Source organism: Amaranthus tricolor, chromosome 11, assembly GCF_026212465.1.
Source record: "Amaranthus tricolor cultivar Red isolate AtriRed21 chromosome 11, ASM2621246v1, whole genome shotgun sequence".
Lineage (NCBI taxonomy): Eukaryota > Viridiplantae > Streptophyta > Magnoliopsida > Caryophyllales > Amaranthaceae > Amaranthus > Amaranthus tricolor.
In genome coordinates this window covers 17,874,711-17,886,836 of record NC_080057.1, presented here as the reverse complement: position 1 = coordinate 17,886,836, position 12,126 = coordinate 17,874,711, and the positions used below count along the sequence as shown (strand labels likewise).

The 12,126-nt window shown below is 39.9% G+C and overlaps 2 protein-coding genes across 2 annotated transcripts; one reads left to right on the top strand and one right to left on the bottom strand.

Moving 5' to 3' along the window:
- Positions 1–4,986: 4,986 nt before the first annotated feature.
- On the bottom strand, positions 4,987–7,125 carry LOC130826601 (DNA polymerase-like). Its single transcript, XM_057692179.1, has one exon. The coding sequence runs from the start codon at positions 7,123–7,125 to the stop codon at positions 4,987–4,989; it is 2,139 nt and encodes a 712-aa protein (XP_057548162.1).
- A 1,208-nt stretch (positions 7,126–8,333) lies between these two features.
- LOC130827030 (uncharacterized) lies at positions 8,334–8,600 on the top strand. The gene has a single exon (XM_057692663.1). The coding sequence runs from the start codon at positions 8,334–8,336 to the stop codon at positions 8,598–8,600; it is 267 nt and encodes an 88-aa protein (XP_057548646.1).
- The last annotated feature ends 3,526 nt before the right edge of the window (positions 8,601–12,126 follow it).

Sequence of the window (12,126 nt, the reverse complement as noted above, 5' to 3'; positions counted from 1 at the left end):
CTTTGCGCGCTGGTATGCAGCAAAACTCGAATGGTGTTATAGTTGGATCTACATCTAATGGAACAGTACCGCCATCTTCGACTCTGCAACAGAGGATTCAAATAGTCAATGAATGATAATATTCAATCAGCTCTTAATCAATCTCCTGTCCCTCAAGCTGGAAATCCGCCTGGAAATGCTACTGCTACGGAGACTGTTGCTTGGTCCTCTATTGTTTCTGGTGCTCAACTTACTGCTAAAGGTAGGCCTCTTCATTTTGTCTCCCCTGTTTTAAGAGATGGTAAGCCACATGCTAGTTTATTGAAGAATGAATTGGATTCAGCTGCTATGCCATGGATGAATTCTATTGTGCTTTATGTGGTTGGTGTTTTTCCTACTATTGCTAATATGCACCGTTATATTGCTCGTGATTGGAACTTTGTGAGTAAACCTACTGTGTTTTATCATGATGATGGCTACTTCCTTGACTCATACTTAACCTACCTACTTCCTTCTTACCTTAGCAAAAGGACCGATAGCAGCAAGATCTACTGATAAGGAAGACTCCTTAACCCCATTCCCTTCCATTCCCCCCGGTTATGCTATAGTCGATCAAGGATCTCTTTTATCCGGTTCGATCTAAATAAGGAGGTTTAAACCGACGGAACGATAGAGCAAACCCTCTTTGATCCGTTAAACAGCATATCTGTCTTAGAAGAATGATAAGTGTTAGTAAATGAGACTTTTAGAGTTCAGCAATAAATGAATTAAGTTCTAGAATGTACTTGAGTTATTAGGATAAGAAATTGAGAAGTTATCTGAATATTGGTCTAGAGCTGCTATTATGTACATTGTGGGTGACAACCCTTCAATTGGTGCTGTTTTGCGATTCATTGGTACTGAGTGGAACAATGTGAAGAAACCTCGGGTTTTTCTGCATAATGATGGTTTTTTTCTGATCCTATTTGACTCTATGAATGATAGAAATGAGATTTTGTATGGAGGACCGGTGGTAAATGGGTGGGTAGTACTCCTAAGGTAGTGTTTGACTTAGAAAGTCTAGATAACGCAGGAAAAGAGATTTTCTTTAGCATGAAACAGAAACTCTCTTCCCAAAAGATGGAGAATCTCCGTCTTAGAGAGAAAATGGCTAGTATGGAAGATAAAATAAGTAAGGATTTGGTGCCAACTGAAGAAAGCTAGAATTTCATTTGCTAGATTATTAGTGGAAATGGATGTTACTGTGCCCCTGCCTGAAGTCATATGGATTGAAGATGGGAAGGGAAATGTGTTTAAGCAAGAAGTTTGGTACGATTGGACTCCTTGTCAGAAATGTCAACTGGTTGGACATTCATGTGATGATTGGGTTATGATAGGAGATTTTCATTCTATTCTTTATTCCGGAGATAGAATTAATGGTAATGTTGTTGCAGATGTTGAGACAAGAGATTTTATGGAATTTTTAACTTCTAATGTGATTACTGAATTGCACAGTTCTGGATGGTATTACTCTTGGTATTCTAAAGGCATGAATTTCATCCTCGCCTGGCTCAGGGGAAATGGCTATCAGTTCTTACTCCTTTCCCATCTCTAAAGTAAAGGTAGTTGATCCGAGTGGAGGTTGCCTCCGCTGTTCTTCCTCGCCCAGTCAGTCATGTCGGGACCAGGGAAGCTTAATTTGTTCCGGGGTAAGGTTATCAAGATTCAAAGGAAAGACAATAGTAGAAGAGATCGATCCCACTAGCTTGGCAGTAGAACTTGTTTCAGAAGCTGGTAGAGAGTAGAGAATAGAATAGGCTGTGATGCCAGAAGAAGGGGAGAGATATTTTCACTCTTGAGAGATCCTTTGAAGACGACCAGGGGGATAGAAGCCCACGGAGCGGTAGGCTAAGCCGGAAAGAGAGGATCGGAACTAACAGACAGCTCTAACTGAAGCTACTAACCGAGCTACTAACAGATTGAACTAGCAAGAGCCGCTACCCTAACTGCTACGACTAAGGAGCAGATAGAGCTACTACCGAAGGGAAAGTGGCTTCCTGAAGGCAGTTGTCTCTTCTTTGATAACCAATTAAGGTTATACAAACAACCAGCAACAAGAGGCACAAAACAGGCCAAAACACAGAAGACATCATCTAAGGTACTTTACAAGCTAATTTCCTAACTTGAAAACACCTTGAGTAAATAACAGTTTTGATCTTTCTCACAATCTCATCAGGCTTCATTTTCACTTGCTGGAACTTCCTAGCATTCCTCTCCCTCCAAATGAAGTAAACTGCAATTGAAATGCACATTATGAAAATACAGCTTGCTGATGAGTTGGATTGACAGTGAGCAGATTGCAGAACACCCTGCCAATCCCCTGCAGTCCTCTGAATTCCTAACCAACACAAAAGAGAGCTCCAGATTTCATATGAGAATTCACAAACAAAGGTAAGCTCCAGTGAAGCAAAGCAATGCAAGACAGATGGATAGAGGGATACTGATACTATAAGATAACCTACTCCTTCTATTATCTTTCCCATCAAGCTATGCATGCTTACCTGAAAGTCCTTCTTTAAAGGCAGAATTTCATTCCGGTATGATCTTCCCCCTACATAGGCTAAGCGGTCGGGTCATGGATCTTGCACTTCACTTGAATAGTTCTTTTAAAATGGCAAAGTCAAGAACCAAGCTGACTGAATCGAATCTCCTGTGCCCTCTTCCTTCTCCTTCATTGATCTAAAAAAACTCTTCCTTTCAAGGAAAAAGGAAAGTGGAATGAATAAGCTCTTCTTATTCTTAGAGTCCTAAGAAAACCCTAGTAGGCCACTTCGTCCCTGTATCCTGGAGTTACCTTAGCTTAAGGAACAATCAATTCCACGATTCCATCCTTCTTGTGAGACTTTCATATTAACTTCTCTCCTCATTCGCGCAGCACGAAATGATGTTCCTCGGCCACTGTATAAGGGCTGGAACTATACGCATGGACAAGGAGAAGGTCCGTGCTATCACTGAGTGGCAGGCCCCGACCAAGATAAAGGTGCTTCAATCCCGATCTCTTTTCCCAATCCGAGGAACGAAGGCCTTTAGCTCGCCCTATTAGATTAATGAAATGAATCCGTAACCAAGATTGAAGTGAGTGAAAAAAACTGGTTTCAAAGAAAGACTAAAGACTACTGCTTTGGGCTAGCAGTGGGATGGACTTCCGAAACAACCTGGGAACTAAAGTCAAAAGCGGCATCGGGATCAGGAGCGGACGGAGCTTCGAATGACTGAACTCTCATCACTGTAAGAAGAAAGGACTAGTAGCATCGCAGAGGAGTAATCTAGGTCGGAATGGAATAATGTATGGTTTTATCGCACAGCGCTTCTGCCCTTGGGCATTGATTGGGGCCGCTAGCAAACACTTATACTCTCCCCGGGATCCCGTGCCTCCCCTCCAACACTTTATGGCCTGGTATCGGAGGCGACGGAAGTACTACCTGTCGCATGATGCTAACGAAACCGAAAGCCCGGGCGGCACTCTTTCTTGTGTGCTCAGAGGAACTCCAACTTACAACTATACTTTGTCTTTCACACTCCATAGCTCTAGCTCTAAGACGAGGATTTGGTTATTAACCCGAAGAGGTGCCCGTGAACGGAGTCCCTACGACTTCTTCTTTTATGGAGTTGGAGTTAGGGATCAGATACGGTGGCTTCTTCCTGTTCCTCCAATGGGCAGCCGATAACGGATGATGTCGACTATAGGTTCTATGTCCGCGCTAAACCGCCCACGAAAACGAAGGAAGAGCAAGGCACATCTGTTACACGAAGAAGGGAATGGCAGAAATTGAGCGTGATAGTACCCAACACGTGCAAATATAACCTGCGGTAGAGAGCGGGGTCGTCTTAGCGGTGGATTTACATCGTTCAGAGGCTTTGCTAAACTGGCTATCAGGATAGAGATAGAGTAAGATGAAATGCTTTATTTAATTTAAGGCGATTCCATTAGGGATTTCTACCTTAGTAGATGGAAGACCAACCAAATCTCAATTTCTAAAGATAGAACTTACTTCTTTCAAGCGATCGACGAAAGCTTTCTTTCACAGGCGGATCAGTGCTCTGATTCTACTTATTAGATTTTTCAAAATGAAAAAAAAGAGGGTCTTGCGATGCTTCTTCACCCCAGGTCACCAACCAGTGGAAGAGTCGAAAGCGGAGTAGAAACGAACCTTTAGTCACGTAGGGGCCCCCTAGAGCGTTCTTTTGAGGATCTTAACTTAATCAGCAGAGGGGAGGAGTAATTCAGTGCCAAGTCCAGCCATTCTATTGAGGGGTCAACAAGGACCAAGTGCTTTCTTCGTAGTTTACCCATGTAAAGCGATATGATGGAAAGCCGGATGCGCTACAGGAAGAAGATGAAATGAATGCTTCGTTTTAGCTCTTGGATTGAGTGAGAACTGATAGTCAGAGCTTGCTCTCAATGAATGGCGAGCGGGGCACCAGACTTTTCGTATTTAAGAAATAATCAATCTGAGGAAAGACCCCCACTACTGGCTCTACAGTAACCGTGGGGTCCTCCTCTGACCCTATTTTGTACGTCCGGTGCAGTCGTCTCCAAATGATCCGGTGCTAATTCCAGGGTTGGATAATTGGCTGCAGCATGGAATACTACGAAGAGGGAAGATTCAATTCCTCTCCGTCCCTCTGCTTTCAGTCAATTACCTGATCGTGCTGTCGTCTGCTTCAATCAGAGAATTGAATTCAATATTGAAAAGGGCGCTCTGATTTACTTGGTTGTAAGAGAAGAAGAGAGAGGATGGGAATTGCTGATTCTATTCTAAGGCATTTCTTTCTGTGTGGGACGATGCCGCAAGCAGAGCTGGAAACGAGGTAAGACTTTCTAGAGATAGCCTTCCAGACTAAATCTTTTGACGGGATCTTCTTTAGCTGAACCTGAGGTCGATTAAAGCTGACCTTCGCCCAAAGAGTTGAAGACGGTAAGGTAGAAGCGAGTTTCTCTTGACTAGTTGCCCCTTTCTCTAATAACTAATAAAAGGATATCCACCCGGAAAGAGGGAATACAAAGATAGGAGGACAAGTAGGGAATTCCAGAATGATATCCTTCGGTGGGTTCCATGATTCTGGTGTATTCCCTGTATTGACATGGTATGATACAATGTATTTGTTATTACTAAGCTTATCACCATGGATAAATGAATCCATTTTAAACAATGTTATGTATCGATCATGATCGCAGAGCTCAGCTGTTGTGCTTTTAGGATTTATTCCAAATCTTCCATAGAGTGAATTCATAAGGATCTTATAAACATATGATAATGCCTCATTTCCAGCTTTCTTTGCTTCTATTCTGCTTGAATATAGTGAGCTAACAAAGTTATTGAATGGGCTATCCATCTTCTCATAAAGGTAACCAGAGAGAGGGATCACAGTGTATCCAATATCTCTTGCTAGCTTCAATTCCTCACTATAGTATACCCCTATAAATTCCCCTGTTGGAAAGATAAGAGTATTATCCTTGGTTCGATATGGAAGAAAGGGCCTTTTGATTGTTATTGGACATTCAACATATGCTTCTATAAAGCCAAAGATGCTATCTAAGTCCTTGTTCTCCAGATTTCCATGCCAGACTGGCACACCACCAGGCATTTGAAATTCCTTCATTACATAAGGATAGAGAGAGTTCACATCATAGTAGTATAGATTCTCACCAAGAGGTATGTATGAATCAGTATGACCACCATAATAAGCTTTCCTTATGAAGCTGTCTTGATTCATGTTTGGGATGTTGATTGGCCAATTCATATCATCATAATATTTCAAACGAAAGATGCTTAGAGCTAATGAGGAAAGGGTTATTCTTGAAACTATATCCATTTGAAAGAGTTGATAATAAATGTCTTGTGCCTTCTGCATTATACCACCAAGGAGAAGAATGTCCTGCTTCATATATTCTATCAAGTTAACTTTCTCACTTTCAAGATTTGATAGAGTCACATTATCATAATCGATTGATCCTTTTGTGCCAAGAGAAGGACAAAGACTCATTGCTAGGGATGATAGTTTACCAGGAAGTAGATTCAAGGAGTCTCTGATGCGAAATAAGAACTGTCCTCTAACATTTCCCTGCTTTGAGCTCCCTCTCACATTTGAGCTTCCTCTCACATCTGTTCGAGCTCTTTCTGACTTGTTGGAATATACTGCTATCTCGTAAAGCCTATTGTTTCTCAAAAGTGGTTTAAGCATGAAGTTATGATAACATGCAAGGTGCTTAAGCAAGATAATTCCATCAAATCTAGATAAATTGTGAAAATATACTGTTTTAGCTTCTTTTTCTTTTTTAACAATAGCTTGAATCTTTAATACCAAGTCAAAAAGAACTTTTTTACTCCTTTCTTCAAAGGAATTTATAAATAAAGAGTAGTCTTCACTGAAGTATGTGTAAATTAGACTAGACTTGATGTCTTGACCAGGATGAACCAACATGAGACCAGCAGCATATGGCCTATGCTCGTTTTCTATCATAAGAGTTTCAAGATCAGATACCATGAATGGTTTCATCTCCTTGCTCTCTCTTTTGAGAGAGGTTATATAACCAGGATGCTTATGTTTTTCTTTCTTATATTTATATTTGATCTTTCTACTAGATGAAATTGGTTCTGTATCACACACTTCTTTCAATGAATGAAGTAACCTTTTTCTATCATCAACTGATAGTTCTGTGCGTTCAAGCTTTTTATCCAGCTCCATATATATGCGAATAATGAGGCTAACAATACGGGATCCATTGTATTGTTCTGCATTCCTGTGATAAAGATTCTTAAGATAAGAATAGATTTGATTCTTAGGAATAAGAGTACCATCATGGTATGTCAAGGGAATTGCACAACCAGCTGTAAATGAGACCTCTTCACCGAAAGGTAGGAGAAGTTTCAATGAAATTGTAAACTTAGCATAACCAGATACAGATGGGTAAGCAAAGATGTTTAAGAGATCCATTGTTGCAAGACTGAGGAGCTCTATCTCATCTATACTTATGTAAGTATTGAAGTTGTGTGTTGCAATTATTAATCCAGGATGTGGATCAAGCACAGAAGGCTGTAAAACTACCTTGAAAAGGGTATTTAAAGAGAAATCTGTTACTATGCTGTTTGATGACTTAATCATTTTTCTTATTTCTTAATAATGAAGACTATAATTAGATAACTTCTGATGATTAGATAAGTTCTCAGGAGACCAGTTCTGTGGAGACAACATATCTTCTATGCTCTGATTAGACGAGATCAAATCTCTGAATTTAGTTAGATTTTGACAATAGAGTTCATATTTAGATTTAGAATCTAATTTATCAAATAATTCAGGGGTATATTTATTGCTATCGTCATAGACGCCACATATATGTTTTATATACGTAAAATATGAAACTAATATACTAGTAATCTTACTTTCCCAAAGTTCCCTATCTTTTTTAGATAAATTCTCTGGAATAGTCAGATGCAATACCTTTGAAAGGTCTTCGTGACTGATTACTAAATCATATTTTATATCTTGATATTCATTTCTAAATATATTATCTATAATAAATCCGTTTATGAGTGCAAGGGGTGATAATGTCATAAAGATACAACTATATAATTTAGGTATTAAACTGCAATAATCAAAAGCCCACTTGATGGTTTGAAAAGCCCAAATGAAAACAAATAAGAGTGGTCGTGGAGAAGGGGACTCATTGTACTGAAAAAGCTATTGCTAGTGCTAGTGCTGTACTGACTTACTCTATACCGGTCTTAGTGGACTGACAGAGTGAGCTGGAAAGGGGCTTTTCCGTCTTTCCCGGGGAAAGAAAAGAAAGAGAGCTAGCTTCGGTCTCACGTAGCTCACCTAAGAAAGGACGGAGCTGTCGAGTGAGGATTGGGCGAGGGGAGTTCCAGATGTACCCGGGTACAAATCAACCAATAAAAAAAAGACAAGTAGAAGCGAGTTCAATCAGAGTAGGCAGGGCTAAATAGTGCAAGTAGGTTACGTAAACGAGGTATGTAGTCGCTTATTATAAGGTTAAGGACAGATCACATGCTTTTTGTACTGGTCAGCTTTGAGCTGTCGAGTAAGGAGTGCTCTATCTCTTAAGAAAGGGGAGTACTCTCTGATGTGCGTTCTATTATTACCTCCTCTTCCTGAGGGAGTGATCGGAATTAAGCCGCGTGGCGGTACCCGCCAAAAACAAAGGACAGATCACATGTTTTTTGGGCAGGGCCTTTCGTACTCCAATCCGTACGAAGAGAATTATTAAGCACCTCCAAGGCCTATAAATAGAAGCTTCTTTCAGTCTATATTTTCAAAGAGAGAGGTAGAAGAAAAACTTTAAGTGAAAAAAAATGGATATCCCTACCTCAGAAAGGCTAGCAATAATTGATAACCAGATCCATTTGGTAGAAGCCGAGAGGCTCGCATGTGAGCAAAGGCTTGCTCTGTTCTGGGAGCACCTGCCTGCCATCGATCCAGCGGATGTGGCTGCAGCCATGCAAAATCTCCAGGGCCGCATTTGCAATCTGAAAAACAGGAAACGGGACCTCCTCAACGAGAAACAAGCCCTGATTGTGCAGGCCATCACCCACCTCGCCCCCGGTCGCCGGGAAGACTAGAATAGAAGAGTCCGTCGACTCTTTCTAGAAGATTTAAATAAGTGTCTGTAGAGCTCTTATGGGGGTTAGTCTAGGTTTGGCTGTGATAATACTCCTTTCTTTGGGTATATCGCCTAATGTTAATGAGATTATTGCATAAAATGCTGGTTATTTGAATAATGTTGGTGTATTGTTAATGAGACGTTTCTGCTTTTGTGTGTTCTTATCATCCCGCTCTTTTCGTTTAATCGAATGCTGTTTAATAAAAGATTCTAGAAAATTTGGGTTCCCTAGAGATGTTGAATTCTGTCTTTCTTATCATGGGTTTTTACTAGCTTAGTGTTTGAATTAAGGGTGTTGCGAGTCGCTTACTCGATATATAAAATAATATTTAAACGTAGAATGAGGATATCAGAGCTAGAAGTGTCTCGTACTAGAGATATCTCTAGAGAATGGATAATTCGTGGGATAGGGAATTAAGTATTGAAATGCTTCTTTTCCAGCGAAGTCTGACTCCGGTCGATAAATCTGTATACTGAAGAATCAGTATTGGCGCAGATCCTCTTATGATCGGAGTGAAAAAACCATGCAGGCTTCTATTCGTACTGAATTTCTACCTAACGGTAGTTAGCTTGTATCTATGAATCAAATCTAAGATACCTGTCTAGTCCAGTGGGTAGAGACTCTCATATGAAAAAGAAAACACCCTCTTTTAGCTTAATGTGATAAAAATAAGTATAAAATGAGATATCTATCTTTCTTTTCAAAGTTTGTAGGATGTTTGAAAATTGAATTGCACAAATGTGTTGATGAATTACGATGTTTAATACGTGAGATGGCAAAAGAAGATGAAGAAGAGAGAATTCCGTTTTTTGGTAATAAAACTAAGATTGATGCTACGAAAGATGATGATCTTCTAAGAAAGAAAAAAACTAAAAAGAGGAAAAAGATTCAAAATTCGGATATTGATAAAACAACTCTTAGTGAAGAAAGCTTATTAGTGGGCAGTGATGATGCCAAATGTGAATCCTTGGTGTCAATTCCTCGACCAGTTGATAAACAGACTAAGCAAAGAAAACGAAGGAAGAAGGTTTGAAGAGGTTAGTATAGTATATGCTAAGGAAGAACATTGAACCTTTGTTCTTCCACTCCGTACCTGGTAGTAGCAAGACTAAGGGTTGATAGAGACTGTGTGTCGTATTATAGAAGAGTTGTGTGTAGCTATCTTTTTCTTCCTTCCCTAACTTTAATTGGGATAAGGCCTGTAAGCTTCTTCAATGATAATGATTCAAATTCAGAGACAATATCAATTACATAATTGTAGATATGAGTTGTATTGTATGAGTGATACAGAATCAATAAATAGTTTCCATCGTTATATTTCGGAATGGTGGGAGTTGGAAGGTCTCCTTCTTATTGATTGCTCTAATTCTTATGAATCTATACCAATCTGTGGAGTACTAGATAAAATGAAAAGAATCTTTAATAATGATGATAATCTCTATCGACTTTTTGCGTCATTAATTAAGATTCCTATCAATTATGATGGGCAAGGAAGTAGCTCCAATATTGAAAAGGTACTTGTTACCAAAACCGTTGACGAGGTTTCTTTTTAGGGATACGTTTCCAGTTCCTTTTATGAAGGAATGGTATATATACCTTAAAGGTAACGGACGGTGTCAAATAACACATCGAAAGATTGATCCAAAGTCTTCAGATGATCCACTTTCAAACAAACCAATTCGAACTAATAAAATTGTTCCTTATTCGTGGTACGGAGTGGAAGAACAAAGGTTCAATGGAGACTAAAGATCAAAAAGAATAAGGGCTAGCAGTATGGCAGAGAGTAGGAATTGTTTCGTTCGATAAGGAGCCCTATAAATATTTTCCTGTCCAACAATGTATGTAAACCATAACAAATGGTAACGTTCGACTTGCATGTGTTAAGCATATAGCTAGCGTTACTCTCCTCACTCTTTTGAGTGAGTAAGTCAACTACCTTAACAGTCGAGCTACTTCGTTCCTATCCAATTTCTATTCTTCAAGCTTCATTCTCTATGCAATGTCAATGGGTGTATCGAAATGTATTGGATGGATGTCCTCGAAAATAAGATATCGAAATAGAGCTCCCCGAAACCATTGGTTGGGACCTTTCTAGTGATCAAGGCCTTGTTTTGACCTTCAACTTAGCTATGCGCAAAGGAAGCCTTTCTATGCATATGTTTGAGATTTCATCCGTGAGTGTGTTAACACGAGAAGGCTGGTGGGTGGGTTAGGCCGAGCCTGATTCGGTTACGACAGCAAGGGGGGTATACAACTATCAATAGATAGGGAAAACCGCCCCGGAAGGTGTATCAAAAAGGACAGCATCAGGTGAGCCTAATTTGCACTTCTTTAGTAGTGAACTCCTCTTCCGAAGCTTGAGCCGAGCCTCCACCTATTGAAGTAGAAAGATAAATTCCCCGACTCAACGGATTATTATGCCCTTAGTCTTGCAACTAAGCTCTTCGAACCTTACTCTAAGGAGTAAGTGAGTATAAACTACCTTGAAATAACTGATCTTGGAGCCTTTGTTTCGGCGTCTGCTTCAAAGGAGACTCCTGGGAATGAATTCCTGTGATTCTTGTCCCATCGACTCCAAGAGTAAGCTGAGCTACTACTAGTTATGACCAAGCCAACTAGGATAAGAAGAGTGCCCCAGATGATGAAATAGCTGCAGTTAGTAATTCAATTTCAAAGACGGGTTATGAAAGGCTATTTGAACACCATCTCTTGCAACATCGGAGAAAATGGAAATTACTCCAACTAACTGCTCTTAGTCCGTCTACTACTCTTACTCGCACGCATATCAGCTCTTTGTTGCATATAAGCTGTTCATGAAAGAAGCTTTCTCTTCGCTGATTGAATTTCCATATGTACAAAAAATAACAAAGAAATTATCTCGTACTTCATTTCAATATTAACTGAAATCGCCTTGCTGTGTCAGAAGAAGGATAGCTATACTGATTCGGTATACTCTAAAGACACCTTTGGTACTATATTGGTAATCCTACAATAATTTTGCGTTTTTACGTAAAGTAAAAAGTAAATGGAAATTTACTAATTTCATCTTTTACGGATTTGCCTTTGACTGTACAAGAATATGTGGAGCTCAGCATGTCTGGAAGCACAGGAGAACGTTCTTTTGCTGATATTATTACCAGTATTCGATACTGGGTTATTCATAGCATTACTATACCTTCCCTATTCATTGCGGGTTGGTTATTCGTCAGCACAGGTTTAGCTTACGATGTGTTTGGAAGCCCCCGGCCAAACGAATATTTCACAGAGAGCCGACAAGGAATTCCATTAATAACTGGCCGTTTTGACTCTTTGGAACAACTTGATGAATTTAGTAGATCCTTTTAGGGGGCCCAATGACCATAGATCGAACCTATCCAATTTTTACCGTGCGATGGCTGGCTGTTCACGGACTGGCTGTACCTACCGTTTCTTTTTTGGGGTCAATATCCGCAATGCAGTTCATCCAACGATAAACAAAACCGAA

What these genes read in the sequence shown, in the direction of transcription:
- LOC130826601 (XM_057692179.1), bottom strand. Translation starts at nt 7,125, where the DNA reads ATGATTAAGTCATCAAACAGCATAGTAACAGATTTCTCTTTAAATACC.
- LOC130827030 (XM_057692663.1), top strand. Translation starts at nt 8,334, where the DNA reads ATGGATATCCCTACCTCAGAAAGGCTAGCAATAATTGATAACCAGATC.